At 36.4% G+C, this 25,989-nt stretch overlaps 1 protein-coding gene across 4 annotated transcripts in view; it reads right to left on the bottom strand.

The window, feature by feature from the left end:
• The window catches only part of TBC1D12 (TBC1 domain family member 12), a 46,011-nt gene that overhangs the window by 6,770 nt on the left and 13,252 nt on the right, over window positions 1-25,989 (bottom strand). For 3 of the 4 annotated variants that reach the window (XM_074907437.1, XM_074907440.1, XM_074907439.1), the window contains 8 exons: window positions 21,322-21,445; window positions 14,227-14,283; window positions 7,434-7,549; window positions 5,377-5,459; window positions 4,512-4,629; window positions 4,028-4,134; window positions 3,292-3,372; window positions 423-517 (listed from right to left, as the gene is read on the bottom strand). In XM_074907437.1, the coding sequence (XP_074763538.1) occupies window positions 423-517; window positions 3,292-3,372; window positions 4,028-4,134; window positions 4,512-4,629; window positions 5,377-5,459; window positions 7,434-7,549; window positions 14,227-14,283; window positions 21,322-21,445 (781 nt within the window). The remainder of the gene's footprint in view (window positions 1-422; window positions 518-3,291; window positions 3,373-4,027; window positions 4,135-4,511; window positions 4,630-5,376; window positions 5,460-7,433; window positions 7,550-14,226; window positions 14,284-21,321; window positions 21,446-25,989) is intronic. The other variant, XM_074907438.1, reaches the window with a different exon arrangement.

Here is a 25,989-nt window from a genome sequence, read left to right as displayed (position 1 = left end):
TAACACAAGTTACTGTATTACAATAGCGCATGCTATTTTATATACATGTATGTGCAGATATTATATCTGTATAAAAATCATAAAGCCTGAAAATGTGTACTAAAATGCATCAAGATTTCTGTAAAAGTAGAGAGAATATTCTAATTTTTGCACATAATTTCATAAAATTTAATAGGAACCACATGCAATTTTTCCAGAAGAAAAAGCCATATAGTCCATCATTAAGTGTCCCTACTTTTTTTAAAATTAGAATAAAGAGATTACTATTTGCTGTTGTATGTAGAAAAACTAATTTTACTTTTGTTGTTTTTTAGAAACAACTTCTAAAAACTATTCCATCATATTTAGCCAGCTAGGTTTATTTTCTTGTTTAACTACTCTAAAGTTTAAAGTTGGCATAACTGAAGTTACAAAAATCTCACCTTCTGGAAAATATAAAGGGATGGAAACGTGCGTGATATATCCAACTTAATTAGCTCCAGACTGGCCTCACGATCAGCAACAGGTGCACCTGCATCTGCAAGGAAAACCAACACTTAGTAAAACCGATAGATGAATTCTACAGACTTCAGAATACAATTACCATAGGCACATAAAGACTTCAAGGATCTAAAGAAAAATGTTACCTAGTTTTAATTCTTGGAGTACGCTTCTACAGTGCTATACTTCAAGAGCTAAAACTGTCCACCGATACCTGGCATATGACATCAGCTCCATAAAGTGAGGGAAACAATCAATAATTACTACCTGTCTACCCATTCTTTTTCAAGTCATACACCTTTACACCATTCAGACTTCAGACCAGCAGGTTTGCTTCTGTATAGCACTCTATCCAGGCCCAGACTGGTCCTGCATTCACTAGAATTTGAACTTTGCCCAGTCCAGTCATCAAAACCCTGTATTCTTTCTTATATTCTACTGTGACTTCAATTACTGTGTCTGTTCAAGAGCACAGAGTGAGAGCACTGCTCTTGATCTAAACATGATCCAGTGGGATCTCACTTTTCAAATTTTTTATTCCTCATCAGCTCATTTGGTGGCTCATTTCAACCAGCAGCATTGAAATATACTATGTGCACTAGAGAAAAAAAGATTAATAACATCATTATCATAAGAAGCCGGCACTTCTTCACCTGCAAAGTCAGACATATTACTTTCAAAGACATGCATTTCTCATATCCCACTTTTACTGAAGATAACTAAAATACACAAAGAAACCTCACTGATGTTTCCAGAATTGACCACACAGTTACATTACTTCTGAGCTCTTGTTAGCTCTCATTTGACTCAGATGGTTTTTTGCATCCTTAGGACTGGCATTCTTCAAATGCAGGAAAGAAGGCAGCATTCACTCACAAATCTTCAGAAGAAATACTTCCGGCCCTTGAGTTATCTCTGTCCTATCCTCTGCATTGGGACATGATGCCAATACTAGTGTTAGCGAGGAGAAAAATACACATGACAGTTGGGAAAAGGCTCTTTCAGAGGGCTTAGACCAACCAAAAGCCATCTGGGAAGTGGAATATCACAGAATTTGATGAACAGAACCTGCTCTGCTGAAGCCTGAAAAGCAGCCTTTCCTTCCAGTCCTCCTAAAGCTACAATAGTTGTGTTCAGGAGTGAGGACTGCTGCAGGCTATGTCAGGGGAATTTGGGAGAGAGAGGGCAATTATTATTACAGAGAAAAATATACACATTCTAAAATAAAACATTCAAGAACTACTGCTTAATCCCTCCTTTCTCTTTCAAAAGAAACACACATTATATTGGTAATTTGGGATCATTTGGGACGGTAACCATTTAGAGTGATTCCCAATGAAGATGAGAATCCACGATACAGAGCACAAGAAACTCTGGATTAATACAAGAAATTCAGTTCTGTGAAATTCAAAAGATGAGTTGCTGGGGGTCTTTTGAACAGATCTGACCAATAACATATCTTTTGAAGAATGTCTTGTCTTTGAGACACTGAAAGATACTTTTTCATGCTTATCTGCCAAAATAAAGTGTTAGATACCTGAACAGGAAAAATCCTCAGAACTAATCAAATATGTTAAATAAGGCTAAGATAATTGATCTTCCAGATTTTGCTACCAAAGATTAGTAATAAGCACAGTGGGTTGGCTTGCTTTTCAACCAGAAATGAAAGTCCTATTACTCTTGGTTTTCCCTTATTACTACATTTCCCAGAACATCTGACACAATCAAACTGGACCCTTCCCCCCTTTCATTCCCATCCAGAACTACTACCTTTCCAAAAGAAACAAATTGCCTAAACTTTCCCCCATGCTCAGGCCACACTCCCACAACAAAGGAACAAACAAACCACCACCCACAAATCAAGGGGCATTGCAAATGTGTTTTCCAAGGATAAGGATATTTACAGCCATGTACACAGAGATTTTTTTATAAACAGTTTGTCTCAAGAAAAGCTTCAGATGAGTCATAGAGGTAGCCTAAGGAAGACCTGAATAATTTACAGTCAAAGTAGCTAGTCAGGACTGGCTATGGCAAGTGCAAACAAAAAAGTACATTTTGCATTACAATGACATTTTCTTTCCCAAAAAAAGAGACCAACTCAAAAAAGAAGTTATTTCATAGCAGCTGGTACTGACAGTATCACATAAGACAGCATTTTAAAAAGTAACTGTTAACAGCAGAAGGAGTTGATAACAAGGATATATTCACCATTAAAAACATAACTGATGCTATTTTTAACAGAAAGAATACCCACAGGAGACAGCAATATGCCGGTGATAAAACTCCATTATACATATAAGTGTGCTAACATCCCCACTTAATAGATTTGTGAGAGGCCATCTGGGCAGCCAAAGAAACTCAAGAGGGATCTGAAATGTGTAATGTTACACATTCTCCACCTCTCAGTTCCACAGTCAAAAAAATCTAATTTTTTTTCTTTCCTAAAAGTGTGGAAAGGATACTAACATAACCATCTGAGCAGAGCTAAGCAATAGTACCTACTGCAATTTAGTTTCCTATTTCTTCATTTTGTAGTCCATCTAAAGTTTTCATGAGAGCTTAGTCCTGGTATTTCAGGAATTCAGAGGAACACACATTCATTTGGAAGTGAACTAGCACATGCAATATTTTGATGCATCTTTTATTGATACAATAAATAATGTTAAGTCTCTCACTCACTGACTTTTTACAAGAAAACAAACATTTAAGTAGAAAATGACCCAGAGCTCTTTAAACAAGTATTCCTAATGCCACAATTCAGCTGAACTCGTGAGATTCCCTGGCTTTGTAAAAGTGACTTTCAGATCTCACCTTCTATGTCATTCTCAGAACTTGTCTCACTGAAGCTTTTCCATCGTTCCTTAGCTCTTGACAAGAAGATTTCATAAAGTTCTGCAAGAAAACAAAACAAAAAAGGAAGAGATAAGAAAAGCACCCATCCAAACGAAAAGCACACTAAGTATTCCTGGCTTTGATTTTGTTGCTTGGTTTCATCTTAACCACTGGGGGTGGGGGGATAATCTATTAGATGGTTACCACTAACCACTGGAGTACCACTGTACGCAGTTTTATAACATGCAGTGTATTATGCTTTCTTCTGTGGTGAACATGTAAATTACAAGAGGGAAATCATGTCTTAAATGATTCAGATTTTTATTTTTGTGAATAGGTTAGAACAATTCCAGTTCATCAAGATAATAAATTATGAAATAAAGCAATTCCCCTTTCCACCCCCTTGAGAAAGCAAAGATACAAATTCTCAATTTTAAACATAAAATTATTTGGGGGGGGGGAGCATCATCTAAACTCTTACTAGACTAAAATGTTTTTGTAAGTAGCTTTTGAACCTTGTTTCCATAATTTACCAGGTTATGATGTCTAATTGTAAAAAACACCTGTTCCTAAGGTTGCAAAATACAGTTTTTCAAAAAGCAAAACCACCTTTTATATATATATGTATATTGATATGTTTTTAACAAAAGTTTAAATTTTTCCTTGTAAATAACCAACTTAATTTTGCATTAAAATGTGACCTGTTAAGGCATACCAGGAGTGATATTTAATTCGTTTCCCACGGCTAGACTCCAAACCTTCCCACGTACGCTTGGGGGTAGCCCCTGCCACCACAGCTCTCGAACTCTTCGGGTAGCACGCCTAGGATAGAGAAAGCAGGGGGGTGGTATGGGGCGGGGGGGGAAGAAAAGGTACATATTGCACATCTTGTTTTCTAAAATTGTTGGTCAGCTTGCAAGAAAAATACCATACTATTTCCCAAATCAATACTCAAGGATCTCTGATTATGCCAAAGCCACATTAAAAAAAAAAAAAAACAAAAAAAACACAAAAAACCCCCTCAAAACATTAAGCTCCCAGAAAGCACATTTCATGTGCTCTAATGACCTCTCACTGTAACATGGCAACAAAAACTGACTTCTTGACAAAGAAAAAGGAAAATAAGGTATGTGGGTCCTCTGTTTCCAGAGGAGAAACAAGCCAGCCTTGCCTCATTTACACAACAGAACTTTACTTACATGCCTTCCCAGTTAGGTAGTATTTCATTGACCCAAACCACCATAGCACTAGCAATATTCTCTTCTTGCTTGAAACGCTCTCTCATTATTTTTTTCCTTTTATGTGCTTCTTTAATTTCTGTTAAGCATAAGATGTTATAGGTCTGTATTAGTGTATATAAATTATTATGTAAATAATTCAGCTATTACCTAATGATGTCTGAAAGATCAAGAGTAAATTGCGGTTGCACATGAGCTAGCTGGTATTATTTCTGTTGACTGTAGGCATATTTCTCAGGAAACTTTTAAATTTAAGCTAAGTTAGTCAAATACAAAATAATTTAGACAAGTAAAAATGTTGCTAAAAAACTCATAGCACTCTTTTCTGCAGTACACAGATTGACTAAAAAGCAAGCACATAAGTGCTGTTTTTCCTGTAATGAATTTCACACCATGTTCTACTAAAACCTTACTTAGACTAATCAACAATCATTATAGATGAAAATATTATTCAGAAGTGCAATTCTACATCCACTTTAAAAAATTATTCTAATTTTATTGAAATTTCCACCTAGAAGGATCATGTATTTTCTTTTCTGGAAAGAGGACCTAAAGATATGAGACATAGCCACAATGCTGAACAAGAGAGGAATATTCTGTCTTCTGTTAAAAAAGGATCATTATTAAACCCTCTTATTAAAAAGGTGGTGGAATAAGAAAACACTTTGATAACTGAGTTCTGTTTTAAACTGTGTGCACACATGTACCAGACTAAGCTAGATATTAAACACAGTCGTTCTTTACTGTACCTACTAGTCTACAAGTCAGAAACTATTTTTGCTACACAGTTAAAAAGAATTATAGTGATTACTGGCAGTTAACATACCTCTTTTTTTTGCCTCTGCCACCATCTCATCATATTCTTGTCGGTGACGTAAAGCCTCCTCCACTGATTTGGCAGGAAGATTTCTGAAAACAAGTTGTTCCTGAATTCAATACACACAAATGACATTCGGAACCATTTCAAAACAGGTTTTTATATGGCCTTTCTCTAAGGCGAGCTTTGGGCTTGTCACAGTACCAGTGTTTCAGTAACAGCAGTAGAGAACTACCAGATGTTTATTGCTTCTGTTTATTAGTTCTCTTATAGCTTCCCCCAAAGCAGAGTTACTGGATTTGTTGAACTCTGGAATGATACTCAAATGAAGTTTGCATGAAGTGACAAAAGGAAAATACTGATACTCCATATAGTTATTTATTCCAATGCATTTCTGCATATGCATATTTTAGTCCTTAAATATACCTGCATATCAAATACTCCATTTGTTCATATGAAATTTATGATGACCTATTTTCAATAAAAGGTAAAAGTTTTTATTCATTACAGTTAGCCTTTTAAAACTCCCACAGAAGACAGCTTTGCCAAAGGAAGAAACAATAGATCCCCATTTATGTCAGCTAAAGCTAAGGAAGCTTGCTGCAGTATTACAACTTCACCAGCTTAAAATGTGTTTTGTTTTTGGCTGCATAGTGATCCCCTGAATTGCCAAGCACACATTTCCCTTTGACCAAGCACACCCATTCCAAAACAAATCAGAACACAATGTTTGGTCTCAGTCTCTTACTCAATCTTCTAGTCTGCTGTGGTTCAAAATAGACAGAAGACAGTTTTGACATTTTAATATAGAAAAGTTTTCCATCTCCTCTTATACAAGCAGAAAAGATCACTTTATTAATATTTCAAATGAAAGTGAAAGCAGAATATATTTTCAAGGATGAGACTGCGGCACCACATTACACACTTGGGATGGCACTCCAATTTGAAACAGGTGGAAATGTCATTTGTAAAAAACATACTTACCTTGTGAATTGTGATATTTTGAAAGTACAGAAAAGCATCAGCAAACCAGTTACTGCATATCTTACTCCCCACCATACAGCAAAAGAAATAATGCATTTACAAAAAAAATAAACATAGCAATCCGTACCTCCATTGAGATTATTTCTGTTTTAGCGCTGAATGAGCTTATACACCACTAGAGAGAATATCAAAGGAAACACTGTATGTTTTATTTTCCATTTCCTAATTGGAACCAATTAGAGCAAACATTTAACAGTGCCATCACAAGTTTTCTCAAGGTGCAATTTGAAAGCTTTGCTCCATTTGCTTTCCTGCAGCATGTGTTCCTAGTCAGCTAGTCTTCCTCTTTTCTTCAAATTGTTGAAGACTATAGCTGACAATACTGATCAATTTATTACCCATTTCTCATTACTATTCTTATTTGTACTTAATGCAGTTTTTGTTGCATCTTCACCTGCCATTTCCTTCCCTTCAGCTGTAGTTTCAAGGAGCCATGAAAACATAAGTGGAACAGGGGCAAGGAACAGTTTCAGTGAACACTATCACCTTGGTACCAACAGAACAGTTAACTGTAGTTGCCAGATACAAAATCAGCATTCGGTATTTGTGACAGGAAGAGATTTCTTGTGTTTCAAAGGCGATTCTTCCCACACCTGCTATTAGTTTTTCTAAAACACTTCTCTGGTAAGCCAAGTCCAGGTTTGCTGAATTGACAGCTGCCACTTACTCGTTCCCAACTGATCTAGGAAATTAAGTTTCCAGAATGGGGGATGGAGAAGAGAGCATGCACTGAGACAGCAGTGAAGAAATCCATAAAAGTCTTCAGGAATTTTCCTAATTAAGGATGGTTACAACACCATCACAGGCAGCTGTGATATACAGTAGATAACAGACTGGTGGCCCCATTACAGCAAGAAATAATTCCTCCCATTGACTATAATATACTTAAAGGTTCTTCTGGAGGTGTTTTTTAGGCTGTTATTTGTGATGGAATGATACTTTTGTGTAAGACTTGTAAAGTTTAGCTCATCAGAAGCATATATAACAAACCATCATCAGTTCCACAGCAGAACCATACTTACGCTGGTCGATCCTCCAGAATCAAAGCAGTGGTTGAAAGTGGTTCAAATTCAATATTTTTACGTCTTGCTGATGGGGGTGGAGGTTTATACATTCTTCCTGTCCGTGCTTCATACTCCTAAACAACATTATTGATAAAAATTAAGTTTCAACTTTCAGCTTCACTTCTAACTAGTAAGCATAACATTACTTCTTTAACACTTACTAAATAATGTTAAAACATATAATATTAAATAATTTAAGACAGCAAGGAGCTAACATTACAAGTTGAAATTGTTTATATCAAGACAGTGCAGCTTCCCAGGACCGCTAAGTAAGGACAAATGAGAAAGCAGCTTCTTGTAGCAACTTAATGTTTGATCTATTCTAGTTCAATATTACTACTGAGCATCCAAGGATCAGTTACTTAGGAAATCTGCATAAACTTCCCAAACTAATTAGTGTGCAAGTATATTTAAGTAATATAGGAAGTTGACCAAAAAACACCACCACAAACGACTAGCCAAGAACCTGTGCTTGTTCCCATTACTTCCCTTTAGATTCTAACCCCCCTTAAGATCTGGTACTCCTCACATTTCTGAAGCCTTTAACAAAAACATCAAACCCACATTATCCAGAACTACCTACACTATACTCAGTGGCAATATAACAGTATTTACAATATAACAGTATTTACCATTACAATATAACAGTATTTACCATTACAATATAACAGTATTTACCATTACAATATAACAGTATTTACCATTACAATATAACAGTATTTACCATTACAAGTCTGTTCCATATAATTTCTCTCTCAGAGGTTAAAACAGGCAATCTACTTAGAAATAAATATTTAACAGCCTTTAACACACAGAAGATTCTGAGGAAGAATCACATTCCTTTTTCCACAAAAGCAACACAACAATACAAAACAGAAATATAAGGAAAAAGGCTAAAAGACTTTAGGAAAAAGGCTAGACAGAGCCAGATATGAACCTCAAATCTCACATTCTCTTTTTTTTTGCCTTCTGTAAATAACAATTTACTGCCAAGTTACTGGGAAACCCATTCCTACAATACAACAAATCTTAAAAGGTTATCTGTGAGACTTTCAACTTATTCCCAAACCAAGTTCGCTTGTGGGTTCACGCTCTCCTTGGGCATGAAGGCTAAATACTAATTTCTCTGCAAGTCTTCCACATACTGGAATTCATCCATAGAATACTAAGAGCTGAAGAATCATTTTTTTAAGAGAACAAATTCAAGGTACTTTAGTAATGTACTTTCACAGATCACACAGCTCTATTAAGCACAGCCAAGTGAGCTCTAACTTGTACAAGCTGTCTAAGCTAAAGACAGTTTGTTCTTGTACATTTTTTGCTTTGATAATTCTGTAAGTAAATTCAGTCTCAAACATAAGATATTTTGATTGATCTAAGTCACCAAAAATGAAAAACTTATCAATTACTAATTAGGTCACATATCTTCCCAAACATAAGTCTTCTCTAGAAACTACTCCCAAATGAATTTCACACCTAATACACAGCTTCTTGTACACAGTATTTCTCCCACAGGCTTTACACATTCAGCGTTCATTGACAGCACTATAGAAACAGAGCTGACAACTTTAAAGCTATTATATGGCTTAACAGTTCAGTAGACAGTTGAACTCCATAAAGTTAAATGGGAAAAGACCTTTTACAAATGCGACGATGCAGCCTCAGATTTCCAGAGAAGGCACAAAGTTTTTGCCCAGCACTAAAATGGCTTAAAGCTTTGTCCTCAACAGCCGCCTTACCCTACCCCCAAGGATTTCTGTTCTTCCACATTGGGCATAACATATTAAATGATCCAAAAGGAATAACCTTGATGTCATGTTAATCTCATCTCAGGAGGAAGTTATCACAGAATCACTGAGGTTGGAAGGGACCGCTGGAGATCATCTAGTCCAACTCCCCTGCTCAAAGCAAGGCCAACCACAGCAGGTTGCACAGGGCCTTGTTCAGCCAGATTTTTAATACCACCAAGGATGGAGACTCCACTCTTGCTAGGCAGAGGCTACAACACCTGGTATTCCCAAGAAGTTTCCCATCCAACTACTAACCAGGCTCAACCTGTTAACTTCACAGATCAGAGGAGTTCATGTGTGTTCACAGTTCACAGCCACATGCATTATATGCCACTATACTTTCCAGATCCTGAGGAGTTATCTGGACTTGTTGTCCTTTTTCTAGTGTGTGGGAGTCAGAACAATAGTTTAACTGATGAGAAAAGGTGATTGTATCTCCATCAAACAAGCCGAAGAATGGTTTTGAAACATTCTCAGTATCTTTTGAAATGGTTTCTACCCCCACCACTGTATCATACTCTGCCCCACAGCAGTGTACCAAGTAACTCATTTTGTTAGTACCCTGGAAAGACAAGCACAAATCTATAGCAACCAGCCTACTATTTCAACTAGAGGAGAAGCTCTGTTGCTTTTGTGTCTTCAAAAAAAGCCTAAATATGCACCTTGTAAAGAAAAAGAGCAAGCAACTGTTTGCTATCATCATTTATACATACGTTCTCACTAAAAACCTAATTCTTTGTAAACACAATGCCAAAGTTACTAGCCAACCATTCTTAAATACAACTTAGTTCTAAATATTTCTGTCTCTGGACAAGAATAGTGTTTATACAAATTTCCTAGAACATATTCCTGTCCTGAAGGGTAATTCCAAAGACAACTTTTGATTGAAAATAATATGCATCCAACATCATTTGGCACATTCTAACAAGTATCTTGAACAACTGGATATATAGGATTGGTAGAGTTTTGTTGTATTCACACAAGCATGAGAAAAATCAGAAAACCAACATTTACTATGTGGACGAATCTACTTATTCTTAAGCCTAGAATTATTTAATTCCACCTAAAACCAGAGACAGTATAGACACTCCTGCCATGCTTTATACCTCAGGATACCCCAAGCACATTCTTAAGAGAGGAATGTATCCCGTGATAGCACCAGAGATCAGCATCCAGGCTGCAGTACAGTAAGAATGCCATCCCTCATATTCTTGGTAGAAGTTCTGGTTTACTTTCACATTTTCCAGTACTTTGTAACAGAAGCCACAAAATCAAATTAATGTAGTGGTCACAGATGAGGAAGCACAAACAATACCAACCTTAACATTCCTACGTATCTAATTTGTATTCAAGTTAAATAAAAAACCACCGCAAGATAAACATTAGAAATTAAACCACTCTCCCCTTATTATTACAAGCAACAGATGTGAATGGTGCTAGTGCTCCTGGGTGTTGTACACGCTAAGAACTGATATACTATTTCCAAAGCAACAGAGAAGAGGGGAAAAAAAAAAAAAAAGAACAAAAAACACCAAACCTTCAAACCTTCAACAGTGACTTCCACAAAAGCAGAACCCATCACCCAACTGTGCTTCTGGAAGTAAATACACTTTATGAACAACTGGTTTTTGCAAGAAAAAAAACACAAGAACATATGAACAGAGAGGGAAAACAGTAAGAGTTACTAGGAAGAGTCAAAGCAGAGACCAAAATAGCTTCAGGCTCAAACTATCATGGCTGCACATTCCCCAAGATTACATATATTCCAAAGTATCATAACTTCCCCATGGAAGATGCTTCTTCCTCAAGAAGCCTGTGATCTGGGAAACTTACATGAAGATTAGATCCCAGAACCATCAGACATGCACTGAACTCACTAGTTTGTGCAACTAAAATATCCATTCTTTTCTGGAATATTTTATATGACTAGATGTAAAGAATCCAATAGCCTTAACCATGCATTTGATGCAGAATCTAAAATTCTTGGCATGGGACAAAAAGCTTGAGCTGACATAGAATTTCACTTCAAAAGATGTGAGCTAATACTCTTCCATTACAAGGTAAAAATAGAATTTAAAGTCAAATGTCTTGTCAAATGCTTAACATGCAGGGCACATGGCAGAGGACAGAATGGTTGACAGCTAAGATTCAAGACTATTTAAGACCTGTTTATGTAAAAAAAAATATTTTAGAATCACATGTATGGTTTCAGTAGCTTAGAGAATGTTAGTTAAAAATTCTTTATTACAGCATATCTAGTATTCATTGAAAGTTATGGAACATTTCACAATCCCAAACTAAATAAGAACATATCTTGGCTTTAATAGAAAGTAAGAGTAGGTATCTCCTATGAAGACTGGTAGTGCATCCTCTCATCTACTGTCAATAATTAACCTGTTAGCAGGCTAAAAGCACGCTTTTCTTGAAAAACACTGTGACGAAATAGTTAAGAGCACTTTAATATGTGGACGGACTTGTATTTCTGGTATTTATTCCTACAGAAATACAGATAAGCCTATTAACCTACAGACAGGTAACAGGTAAATGGGGCTGGGAAGAGAGTCTTTTGCTTATGAACTGCCTTTGGCTTAAGAAGATAAAGATATCCCAAATTGTATCTTCTTAAAAAAAAACCCAAACAAACAAAAAACAAACAACAAACCCACCAAAAATATTGCGGTGTTTTAAACAAAAGAAAACTAAACCTGCAGGGGTCTTTATTGCCTGCATATTTTTGCTATCTACATGGAAAACACACAAAACTGAAGTTTCTTTGATCTTTCCTCAGAAGAACCATATGGGACTGCTAGACCACTCAGAGATATTTTAGAGATCTCTGAACACTACTGGATCACACTGTGTAGCATATGCATAATTGCCCATAGCTTATTCTTTTGGCATCTAAGCAAACTACCTTACAGAAAGGAAAACCAGCTGCATCACAGCATTCCAAAAGCATTAGTTGACCTGAAGTAGGGTATGCCTGTGGGGATAGAGTATTTAACTAAGCATGCACGTAATGATTCCATTTTAGAAGGCAAATTTGTATGTACAGTTCCCAAACTATAGAGCTTTAAAGGAATAAATATTGACCATGAAACTTAACATGTATCTTGCTGGGATAAATTTTGGTCTACCTAGGATCCAACAACAAAAGCTGAACTCCTGGAAAGAGTAATAAAAGCCTTGGATTACAAGGATTATGAAAGTCCTCACAGTCCTGAAAGTACCAATTATAGATTAAGCACCACAGATCCAATTAATGTTTTAGGTATGCTGGAGGAGAAAGTGACCTGATAACTGAAGTTACCTGACCAGGCAACACTGAGTTTATTTTCAATATCTTATGGATTGCCTCTAAAGCAGATATCAAGCCATAGTAATACTCCAATTAAACAAAGCATGCACTCTGTGTATGAAGAGTTTCTTTTAACATGCTTTACTCCCCCCAAATTCTAAGCCTAATACAGAGACAAGTTTTATTCAATCAATCATTACTTCTGTTGAGGAAACAGTGATTGCCATATATCCCCGCTACACACACATGTGACTCCGTGAAACAGACGAGACTCTAAAAACATCTGTATTATTATTTTCACAATGTTGTACAGCTAACTAGAAATATAATCAGAAAGATTATTTCCCTTAATTTCAAGCAGGGTTGAGCATCCAAGAATGGAAGCATTAACAGAATTGCTTAGGAGGGAACCCACCTACATCACCTTAATAAAACAAATAGAAAATTTATGTAAGAAGAATTTCTGCTAATGCATAAGGATTCCCTTTATGTCATCATATGTGTGTGTCCCAGGTTAAATGTTAAAATTGGTGAGCCAGTACTGGTTACAAGGTGATTATAAACAAAGAAGCGCTGACAGCAAGAGTAGACATCACTGAAAAATTCTGAGTTGTAAACTAGACATTTTCCTAGAACTAAGAAAAGCAGATGCTACCAGGACAGACAGAACAGTACATTCTTTCCTAATCTGCAGGCAATATAGGAAGAACTTGTATCAAAGGAGGGAAAAATATTAATCTTCATATAGCACAAGAGAACAATCAGACAGAAGAGTTTCCAGGTCAACCCTCCAAAGTAATGCCATGTATCTTCAATTGTTCATTTACTTTATTTTTTCCTCAACTGGATATTTAACAAGTTGCATCAAGTTTCATCTTTTGTTGTTTACAAAATATCATGAAGCCATGGGCTTTGGGCTCAATAAAGAAGAGTTGAGAGTGGCTGGACCATGTAACATAAACCATAGGCATCACATATCAACTAGCAGTTACATTACTGCTCTATTTCACAATGCCACAGTACCAAATCCACAGAACTAAAAAGCCAACTTGTACTATTCTTGTTTAATAGTGTGGGATTACATAAAATTTTCAAAAGTAATAGACATGCACTGGACCAATTTCAGAAGGATACCAGTCACAGCAAATTGAAGACAACATATGATGAAAGTTTCAACAGCTACATTTTTCTAGGTTTCCAATTTCATATTGGAAATAGTGATTAAAAGTTCTGAAGTGCCACTGTTAATAGCTTGTGCGATTAGTGACAGGACAAAAAAAAGGAACCTAGGATGTCAATTTTCAAAGCTAATACAAAGTCTTCAAAAATATTACAAATTAAGCCTTTTAACAACTTTTACCATTAAGCAACGAGGCACAGCAAATTACTGTCAAACTCTAGCATTACCTATTTCCTGCTATTCAAGATCATGCAATATAAATGACAATAAACAATAATACTCTAATCACTTTAAGTTGTTAGTGAGATTCACGTGTGAAGTTTCTTTTTTTATTTTACTAATGATATTTAATGAGTTGATGGTTAGTGCCAAATATTCATGCTACTGTGAAAATGTGATGTTTGTTCTATTTTAATGAGTGCTACATAGTCCCATGCATGGCATTGAATACAACTAAGAAAAAAAAAAAATTAAATTTCATACCCCTGTGTTTAATAGACTGAGAGCAGATATTGACGCAAGACTGCCAGAACTGTCATCCTAATGAGAAAAACAGAAGCAAAGCCTTAGTGAATAAATGAAGAAAAAAAGACCATTACAATATAACAACATGCAAGCCAAAATTTAAATTCACATGTAGAGTATTTATACTCTGTTTGAAGAAACATAAATGTGTCTGTTCCTCCTTCTCCGGCACTCAAAATACTCAAAAACACATACAAAGACTTCCCACTTCTGCAAGATGCGTATAGACATCTATTAAACTATTTTTCTGTTTTAATTGAAGTTTTATATTTTCTACAATCAGCACCTTTGCCCAAAGGGAGATCTTTTTCCATGGCACTTCTCAGGTGCATGACAAAAGATATTCCCTGATATACTGACGCTCCCTAGGTCCATTATCACCCATAAAAGTTACTTAAGTATTAGCCTTGGAAGATACACTGACCTTGGAAGGCTCACACAAGAAAACAGAAACTGCTCTGAAAATGAACCTTGAAGACCTTGCTTTCATTCAGCTCATCTTGGATTGCATCTCACACCCAACTAGATCTTTGCTTATAAGCTAGTTAGCTTTAAAGCTTAAAATGAACACTCAAAAATAGAACTTGCACTGTGGAGAAAGGGAAAAGAAACATAACTGGACTTGTATAAGCATCTGTCAAGAAACAAAATACTAGGGTAACTTTCAAACAGAACTTTGTCATTCAGTGTTTGAGTTTTACTATTTAACATGAGAGGGTAGAAAATGTCATTAAATAGCACAGCAACTTAAGAATGGGCATTTAAGTCCCCCACTTTCCCCTCCCCATGTTATAATTAGGATTTCTAAATTGAAAGCTTAAAAGTGGACTACACCTCAGTGTCACCAGTGAGTTGATGAGAACAAAGATACATTTGTGAGCCTTTGAGAAACAGTCACTTAAATTCAAAGCAAGATTCTAAACAGCAATCTGAAATGCCTCATACCACTTTGCAGCAAGGCAATCAGGCAAAAGCGTGCCTGACTACAGAAGACCCTGTACAACCACAGCTCTGCAGGTTTCCATTCAGAAGTCGAAGCTGGTTTTCTAATGGAGAAGCCAAGCTTAAAGACAGTGAGGGGCAGGGGGGAGGGGGGAAAGACACAGACATTGCTTTTAAGCATTGGATTATAGCACCTGGAAGAAGCCTCAGAAGGATGAGGCTTATATTTAAAAACAAACAAAACACATCTGTTAAATAAATTCATGAAAAATAGCATCTTTACCACCTGAATCTTTTTGCTAACTCCTATCTTTTTGGAATTTAATACAGCCTGCCTAGGTGATGATTTTGCTAATGCAGCACCTCAAACTCACCAGCACAAGGCTGCTTAAGCTGCAAAAGCTTAGTTCTCAAAAGAAGAAAAAACAATTATTATCTGTGTCATCCATTGCTAAAGAAATTCAAAGGCCCAATAGAGAAGGAGGCATCACATCAAAAAGAAGATCCAGAAGACCAAAAAAAAAAAAAATCTAGTGTCCCACCAAACCAAAGTAAAAGTTTATAATTTTTGTTATCTCAAGATTGTTTCTATATTCTTTGTTTCCCCAAAGCTCAGCAACTTCCAAGGACAGAAATGAAAACATGTACAATGCTTATGCTTTCTTTTTCAAGATTTAGGAAGAGAAAGTTCGTTTCAATACTCTTCACAGCTGACCTCAAAGACAACTTTTTTTAAAAAAAACAAAACAAAACAAAAACCACCCAGCAATCAGAAGAATTAACATCAGCAGAGTTAACATCTCTGCAGTATTTTCAAAACATCAACCCCATGCTTAATATAAAGTACTCCCCTGAATATGCATTTGTGACACCAACATAGCACTGACACCGTGAGAAGTTCTTATCAAGTTTTCCTTGTGAGGGCACTGGGTAAACCCTGGTACTAGGAGCTAAACTGTATTTTCTGTCCTTTACACAAACAAAAGGAAGCATTTGTCTCACTGAAGTCCTACCAGTTTGATTACCATTTTACTGACAAGATAATAATTACAAAATTTTAAAAAGCTGTGGAATGTTTTTGTTTTACCTCTAGCACAGCATTTTGCTGACTACATGTGAGACGGAAAGGTGAGGGACATTTCTTGAGAGTCTGACCACTACAGTGTCTACAAGGAAAACCATCACAGACTTCTCACTACTGCTAGTAGACAAATTGTTATTCAGGTGTTACGTGTTCCTTGCAAGACTCAATACCCCCATTTATTGTCTGTCCTGGTTTCAAGGCAGTTTGTTACCAATGTAATTCTACCCTATATCTGCTAAACAGACAGAAGTCTTCCCCTTCCTCTTCTCTCCAGTAGTAGTGCAAGACAAGGCAACGTGACCTCTAAGTAACAAACTGCTTAAGTACTACTCCTATGCAAAAGCATCCAGCACTGTATTTACCTACTTCTTTCAGATATTCAGTCCTTAGATTTGTTGACAAACATGCCATATACACTTTTTAAGCATTAAGAGCTTCATGCACTGTTAAACTTAAACAACTAAGATTGGAGGGAAGAGTTAATATTGCAAGTTAGAAGGTCAGAGCCACATGAAAACCAATTCAAAATGCATCTGTTCCTGTGAAGAGAAACCTCCAACAACTCTGGTCCCGGGGAGACCATGGGAGTTCTGCTGATTCAGTGAATGCAATTTCTCCGTTAGATTTCAGACTGGAGATAACAACATTGCGAAAATATGCAAGTAAAGACACTGAGGTTTTTTAGCCCCTGAGTAATACTTCTTTTTCAAAAAAAAAAAAAATAAATTCAGAGCCACCCAGAAATATTTTCAGAGGTTCGTTGTAGGACAGTGACCCAGTCACCAAAATCAGCGTTAGTATTTAATGGACTGTCTAGAATTGATATCTTCCATTTTGTACGCAAGGCGACAGCTTTTGGAAAAGATGGCTTCACTTCTGAAGAAGCAATAATTTCTAAATCACTTCAAGCTTTTCACGGTGTGTCAGATTTAAATAGAAAAAGCTTTCTTTTCTTCTCCCCCTCCCCATTTAAGGCTATCACTGACAGTACTTTGTTAAAACTACTGATAAAGTGAATTAGGTGGATGTTTTACTTTTGTTTATCTTGCAATGCGTATTTCCATATTTTGAGTTCATTTTAATTCAGATGTTTAAAGCAGTATGGTGATTTTTTTCTTAATACAAATTTATTTTAGAAGTATTCAATACTGCTTTAATAAAAAACAAGATAAACAATGAGTTAATATTCGGAATCATTTTGACCACAGATTAAAAGCTCTTTTTTTTAACCATAAACAAAAAAAAATGAAATTGTGCTTGCATTTTTAAACAAAACTTGGACTTCAGTCAATAGACACCAAAACGTTACACGTCAGTCCACAAGCTGGTTTCTGCTTTAAATGCTTCTCCACTAAAATATTTCAGCAGTCTAATTTAAAGCAGATTTCTAGACAGACAAAAAGAATTTACCAGCCTGATCATTAAAGACCACATACTTCTTATAATAGCCAGTTTTATTAGCTGCAGTTCATGAAAAAAGGCACACTTCCTAAAACCGTCAAATGCATTTGACATTTGCAGTCCTAAGGAGTTGCTATTTTTCCTTTTTAAAGAACAGTGAAGGAAGGAAGCCCAGAGGAGGGAGATGTCCAGCAAAAGAGTTGGCCTCAATCACATCCTGCAGCTCTAAATCCAAGGAGAGCAGATCGTGCCAGCAGCTGCGAGTGGGGAGATGCAGCTGCCAAGAACTTTCAACCTCTGACCCAGTTCGAGCTAGAGCATCTTGCCCAAAGCATGCTGATGGCAGCACAGCTGCAGGGGACTCTGCCATCTCCCCAGCCAGGCAAGCCCTGCAGGCTGCTTTTTGACACAAATATTTTTCTTCTTCTTCTACATATGCTAAAAAATTTGCAAAGAAATTATTTACAGTAATATACATTAGATAGTCTCTAAAGACAGAGCTGGCTAATGTTGCTGTCTGAAAAATGTCTGAAACAGCATCCCAAATTAAGTTTCCAGATTTTCTTGGAAGTTATTCAAGAATCAGTACCTGATTACTCCACCGGGGCATCTATAGCAATGTCTAGTTGATAGACAGTGACTGGGAGCCACAAGCATTCATTTAAATCTAATTATCAATTTACTACATCATCCTTACCAAAACAAAGATAACAAAGGAGGCTTCTATCAGCCAGGATGGAAACAGGGCATACAAGCTCTACCACCCTTTTGACTATAAATCTACAATGATGCTTTTATTTTTTCTTGTTTTACTTACAGGAAAGTCCTTTAGGCTTTGTAATATTGCCATAAGCCTTCGATAGAAGTATCACCCTTACCCAAAAGACTTCCTTGTCCTATTAATTACAAAGTTTTCCTGTCATGAGTTAATTCTTCCTGGAAAAGGGCTTCTTAAGATCTCATTTTTCATCTGAAAGATGCTGACTCATTACTGAGTTTCCTCAACCAAGGGTTTATTCGCACCCTCCCAAAGCTGGCCACTGGCATCAGTAAAGTCACAGAACTTTGTGTTCAACCATGCAGAATGCCATAGCTGTTCAGGAATGGCAAGATTTGTTGCTAATAATAGACTACCATAAACTCCCTCACAGGCAACTGGCCTACAGCTTAAACCCATTCTGCCTGCAAAGTTTTACACCTAGAAGCTCATTTTACAATAGCTGGTAAACAGCAAGTAGCCATTGTTCTGACCACAGATGGCTAGAAAAAATGGGAAAAAATGCAGGTTTTGTATTCCAGATCACACTTGATCCCCTGACTTCATTTTAGAAAGTCAACGTGAAAGTTTGTAGAGTTCAATATGAAGTATTCTATGAGGTTCAGAGAATTACTTGTGAACAGAAAATACTAAGCTTTAATCATGTTTCTGTCAAATTCTTAAAGGGTTCATAACTGTATTCTTGCCTTTATTTTTTTCACTCCTTTCCTGTAAGAGTGAGAAATTTAGTCTAGGAACTTCAATCAGCCATTCAAAAGTGAAAATACTTTTTCAAGTAAAAAAATCATTTTCCACTGATTTTTCAATAACCAGGTGCGGCTATAGTCATTCTAACTCACTGCCAGTTTAGCAAATTTGAACATTTTTGAGAAAAGAAACCAAATAGCTTTTCTTCAAAGGCACAGGCACAAGGAGGTATATATTGTAAATTTTAAACACACATGCAAGACATCTGACATGTTAAATATGGAGCCATCAGGGTTACCTCTCAATTTAAGAATCAAGTTCTCTCGGGTATTGTAGATTTAACTCTCTGCAGAATATACTGTCAATCTGGATCCCCCCTTTGATAACTGTATATCCTGTATATCTTAGCTCATGATGCTTTATCTAAATTAAAAGCTAAAAATATTAGCTATTACTGACATTTTACTCAAGATTATATAAATCCAATAGTGACCCTAATCTGGCTACCATAACAACACAAACCACATGACTAGCGACTAGGACCAACTCAATCATGTTTAAAAACAATACATTTTTTTAATATATTTCCTTTTTTGCCACTTTGAAGAAGTTAAAAAAATGGGAACACTATAGTTTAAAAGAAAAGCAGTCACTGAGGGACAACAGGATAAGAAAGTAAGAATATTTCTGCAGATTACGACTTGGTCTCCAGAACAAACATCTTCATTACTAGAAAATTGGAAGCAGATGACTGGTAGCATTGTGCACATTCTCATTTCTCAGGACAGAAGAGACATCTGGATTTTTACCACAGTATTTTCATAGCACAAGGCCAACAGCATTCATCTGCAAGTAAACTAAGAAAGAACACTTGCCCTCTCCCACCCAAAAAGTGAAAGCATTTAAATACGGAAAATTGTATTTGAAAATGTTGAAAAAGCACCCAGTTTACTTCAGAGTAAATAGCACTTGCTGCAATCACATCACTTTTCTACAACATTGCATTGTGTGACCAGTCCCATTACAAGTTCTTCAAAAAGAACCTCTCGTTTTTCACTTTAGTTGCTCCCAAAAGGCCCTCTTCACCACGAAGCTCTTTCTAGAAGATGGCTGAACACTGCTTCATTCACAGCCATTTGCACCTGTCAAACACATCAGCTTATATGGAATTTAAGAAAGGAGACAAAGAGAAAGCAGCTCTCGAGATTCAAGTTACTGTTTTCACCAACACAAGGGACATACACATTTCTTATATCAACAAATCTTTCAACTTCAGGACTGCATGTTAACATGAAATTAATGATACTTTACCAACTGCTCATCTTTAAAGATTATACCATTTTATTATTATTTTATCAAATTAAAGACAGACTCCAGAGGAACAAATATATGGAAATATAACTTGGTATCAGGGGAAGGAAATCAGAATTACCTTTCTGTAGTATCCCAGTAACTCCAACAACAAATTCAATTTACAGTACTATGTTGAAACAAAAAGACTTTTAATCTCACTCAAGGTATAAGTGAAACAAGATTACATGTTTCAGATGCTAAGCAATTTGTCACGTTACCCAGATGGTAAGTCTTCCAGGTAAGGACTATGTAAAGGTGAGTTAGATTAAAACAAAAACCCAAAACACCCACACCAAAAAACCCCATTTTGTAAGACTATCAAAGAATGCTTTAAGAGGATAAATTTTACTAGATTAATACCTATCTTGAAGAAAAACTGCATATGCAAGTATGATTATGGTTTTATTGCACAAAACAGGCAAAAGTAAGTCAAAACTGAACTTCATAAAGGAAGCCTAGAGTATTTTACAATCACTTTGCCATTAAAAAAATTGTAGCATATCATGTTAAATATTAAGAAATTTTACAGGAAATAAATATAAGTTTTGGTGTTTTGGCCTAAACAGCTTAAATGCTTTTTGAACATGTATCACCTTTTCATAAGCACTGAGATGTACTGAAGAATGTACTAATCATAAAACTCACACTCCTTCACAGTAACTACTATTCTTTAGACAAAGCTCCAAAAAGTTTTCCCAGAGCACTCTGTGACTGTATAGTAACAATGTCATGACAACAGCAGAGAACTGCAATATCCATGCATTAATTTTTACAAGTTTGTATCTAGAGTTGCATGATGTTTACTCACCTGCTGAATGATTTTGGAATCTTTTGGAAGGTTTTCCCTGGGTGGGACTTTTCCAAACAACTTCCAACCAGGAGCGCTTTGGACAGCAGGTTTCAGTTCCTTTGTCCTTTTAGCGAAAAAGTTTCTGAAAAGAGAGGAGGATTTTCTTTTTATTATAAGCATATAAACAAATTATATTTGTAGCCACTTAACATTTCTTTAAACCAAGTTCACCACCACCTACTGCTCAGCAAATGCATAGTGTTCTACCTTAGCTTTCTCTTATACTTCAAAATAATTAACTTGAAGTGGAGCAGCTTTCAACAGAGGTGCTTTGATTCTAATATATTTGTACTTAACACTCAGTTTTACCTCTAACTCTAAGCTACTTTATGCAGTATCAGAGCTTCTTTAGCAATACCAGACACTTTCTTAAATGTAAGTCAGCAGCATGCAACAGCTCTCAGACTTTTGTTTGGGGTTTGTTTTAGTATAGCTTATGCAGCTATTTGGAGACTGAAAACAGCCAGAAATCACTGTGTAACTTACAGATTTCAAAAAGAAACGGTGAACTTCTACTAAGCTTTTCTGCAATCCTCACACCTTCAATTTTCATGACATGGTCTAGAAAACCAGGGAAGATGCACACAGCTTCAGTTTAGCAGATAACCTTTGCCAGTGCCTAAAACAATTAGACTCAAATAGGCAGATGACTGCATTGCTCTATTAATTCTTAGAAAGCCAATCATGACAAGATCATATTAGCAACCACTTGTCTAAATACACGGCTGTGCTATTTGACTCCAAATCACAGGCTCCCACAGAGCATGCTATGTATGGGTTATTCTGAATATTGGAAAGTTACTTTCTTATGAAAAACACAGAGGGATTAAAAGTTAAGTAATCTGTAAGGTTACTTAAAATGCTCACAAACTGACCTCTGAGCAAACAGAATATGAAGCACTTTTATCGGAAGATGTTTTTGTGTAGTGCTAACTAGCTAACATTGTACTTTCACGCCCTTCCTCTGGAAAGAGATTCCCAGATTTATCTTCACTTAGAGCATTTGCTGTATTTTAAAATACATTTCTTTCTCAAATTGAATGCATTCATGTTTGTGCATAGAAAAGTCTCTTGGCTTTACCCAGATAGACATAGTATGATTCAACTACCACAACCAGATAAGTGCACAGTCGCTCTTAAATTCCAGTGCTGTCAGGGTCTCTGACCATGCAGCATAGTTTTACAATTAGCAACTGTTGGTGTTTGTAAGACATTGTATAGCTTTCAAATACAAACTACCTTTTCAGTTCTCAGGATGTTTTTTGTTATTTGGGAAACAAGCAAATGCCTGTCACAAAAATCCCTTCTGTGAAAGTCTGCGTGAATGGACTCTACAGATACTTGTGTGTAGCTGAAGATCTAGCCACCAGAAAACAGCAAGCTGGAGAGAGAAGTAGATGCTGATAAAATGTGAAAGTCTCCCAAGAACTGGTAAACTCAAGACTAGTAGTCCTGAAGAATCCAGGAGAACCATGAAACTCAGAACACCAAGACTCTGCTCAGTCTGTCCAAGGCCACTAGCACACACTACCATCAACGTCTTGCTTAAAAAAAAAAACCAAGACGACTGCATTCAAGAAAGCAGCAGCTGCTATAGGCAGGCAGGGACTGTGGGATTACACACACACCTGATGAAAGAGAGCACCTTGAGATATTTTTCTTTTGAATGTCCACATAGAAGCTGCTGGTACATCAATACACCACTCTACCTCTGTGAAGGTCTCCCAGCTGTTGTTCCAGCCCAGTAACTGAGTAAGCATGTTTGGAAATAATTGCTTGCACTGTATGAATAGTTACCTGTCATTAATGGAATCAAGCTACTGCTGTTGTTAATAGCTTAATTAGTACAAGGTGTTCTAGTTGGTTGTGATCTATGCATTCCACAACTTTGTCCCCATCAGGGAAACTTGCAATATCTTCGTCCCTTCCTGTGGAAGCAAGCACCCAGAACACCAAACTAGCGGTTTCTGACATGTGACCTGGAAGGAGGGGCTGATGAAAAAGCCTAGCCATGGTACCAACATCTTTAAAAGACACTGTCCTCAGTCAATCCCAGGACTATATACCATTAGTGAAATGAACAGGTCCATCCATAAAAAAAAAAAAAGTAAAATATGTACTTACATAAATAACAAAGACATTTCACAAGTACAGGACACTTTTCACAGTGCTGTACATTGTCTTCAGGAGGGAAGGAGGAGCGTTCAAAGAATCATCACAAAACCAAGACAAAGTATTCTAAAGACCAACATGTCACTAAATACTACACTACAGCCTTGATCTTAAATCTGCAACTACTGCAAGCAGCTGTATTTGAACTTGAAGAGGTTTTTTTCCCCAAAGGCAGGTATGCAGGAAGATACACTCTGGAGTACCAACATACAAAGCAGCTCATACATCCTATTTTTATGGATAGTCATAACCACCCAGTCTCTGCACATACTACGGAATACCACCAGGATTACGTAGCCGTTCAGCTTCACTGCTTCTAGCACTCGTGGAAGCTGAAAAGATGTGTGTATGTCTTTAAGATTGATGGTAATCTGTCACTGTATCAAAGCTGCTTGATGATTAACCAGGAAGCTGGTAGATTTAAAAAGGAAAAACATGTAGACACACAGAAGATTTTAATATTTCTGTACAAAGTATTTAAGGATGCTCAAGGCTCTTACAAAATTTGATTTTTAAAAATTTTTTTTTAAATGAATATAATATTAAAACAAACCTTCCAGATCTCAAACCCCACCATAATGAATCTTGAGGGGCTGTGGTGGTGTTTAATATTCTTTGGGGTACTGAATTAAGCAAAGGCTTGTTTTGCTTTCTATTAATGTGTAAGTGAAAATACACAATTTTACTCTTACTGGGTAGATATATTCATTGAAGGCTGTTTCCTGAGAAGGCAAAAATTTGGTCAAACTTTATATCACGTCAGAATAAACCCCACATAAGAATTCTAATCCAAGAGAAATTAATGGGAGGTTTACAAATAAGCTTTGCTGAAAATGGAAGGACACGTTTAATACATTGTTTTGGCAGCTAACAGTCTCACATCTGATGTGTTGTTGACAACAAGTACAGCCTTACAAAAGCCTCGTTAAGGAACAGCATCTGTGAATGCTTACAAGTTGCATTCACTGAATTGCAGGAAGTGTACTAGATTTGATATATTTGTTGCTGCTTAGAATATTCATGAGTTTCACCGATCCCAGGAAAAGTCACCCATTGAGATGGACTGAAAAGTCAATAGCATTTTAGTACAGAATCTCAAAATCCACTTGAAAACTTCAAAATTCCTTAAAAAGAAGCCTACACTTTAAAACTGAATAATGATTTCTGTTGAAAGGATTTGTGGGATAGAAGTATTAAATTAGTTCATTGAATTAAGCTCTATTTTACAAAAGCCCAGTGGAAAAGTTGCAAATTTTTTTCCCTGCTAGTTTTATGTAACCACGCTGGAACACATGCTAACACTCTCAAATGACACTCAAAAATGGTGCAGTAGCTGCACTGAAGAGGTTGAAAAATAACTGAAGCACCACAGAGTAAGAAGCCCTCACTGACACATACCAAGACATCTTATTCCTAACATTGTTCGGATTACACTACACAAAAACCTATGGGCTCTCATGATCACACAACTACAACAGCTGTAATAACAGCTACAAGTAGTAGTTTTCTTCCTTATTTAACAACACTGCTTCAACTACTCCTGCCTGTGCCCACAGCGCACAGCAAGAGTTTCACCATACTGATAGTACAGCAATTCAAAGATGTTAACCATATCCACAGGTGGCATTAATGTGATGTTCTCGTAATGCAATTGCTTGTTTCCACTTCACTTTTGCTTTTAAAATCATGTTTTTCTTGCTGTTTAAGATAAATTGATGACGTCAATTAGAACCAAAATGCTGCACTGTGTTAGACAACAATTAACTGTGGACATCCCTGGAAAGCAATCCTTGCAAAACTTGAAGTATGGAACCAAAGATACAATTTTTTCCAAATAAAATATTCAGAATACAGCGTTATCTTAGAAAATAAATGAATATTGTGTTTAAATCTTGATGCTGAAAGCTAGACTACTATTCTCTCTTATTTCCCTTGCAAGGTAACTTTGATCTTGCTCAAAACATTTACTTACTAATCAACAAATAAAAGAGTTCTAACAAGTGACCACTTAAATAATTTTTAGTACTCTAGTATAACTTTGTCTAGAAAAAAACCTCACTCAAAACATTTTTTTTACCTTATTTTACACACATAGCAGTCCGGTTTACTGTCATTTTCAATCAACAATCATTTCTGCTCATTGCATCCACCTTTCAAGATCTATGACAGGGAAGCACTGAGAACACAAGATTTGAAAGCCACAAGAACTGACAAAGGAAGCAAGGGCTGATTATATTTTCCTTTTTATTAAGCATCTAGTATCTGTTCTTAGACACTGCATAAGACAACTGTCTCGCATTAAATCCAGGGAAGCAAGACACAACAGGAAGGAATCAGCATCACATCAAGAGCATCCTCACTCTATCCTATATAACCTTTCCTCCCAGAATCACAAAAGCTTAGAGGGGGAATGCAGAGAATTAATGCTACAAATGAGCAGACTTGGACAAAAGA

This window comes from Athene noctua, chromosome 5 (genome assembly GCF_965140245.1).
Source record: "Athene noctua chromosome 5, bAthNoc1.hap1.1, whole genome shotgun sequence".
Lineage (NCBI taxonomy): Eukaryota > Metazoa > Chordata > Aves > Strigiformes > Strigidae > Athene > Athene noctua.
This window is presented reverse-complemented; position numbering and strand designations above follow the sequence as displayed.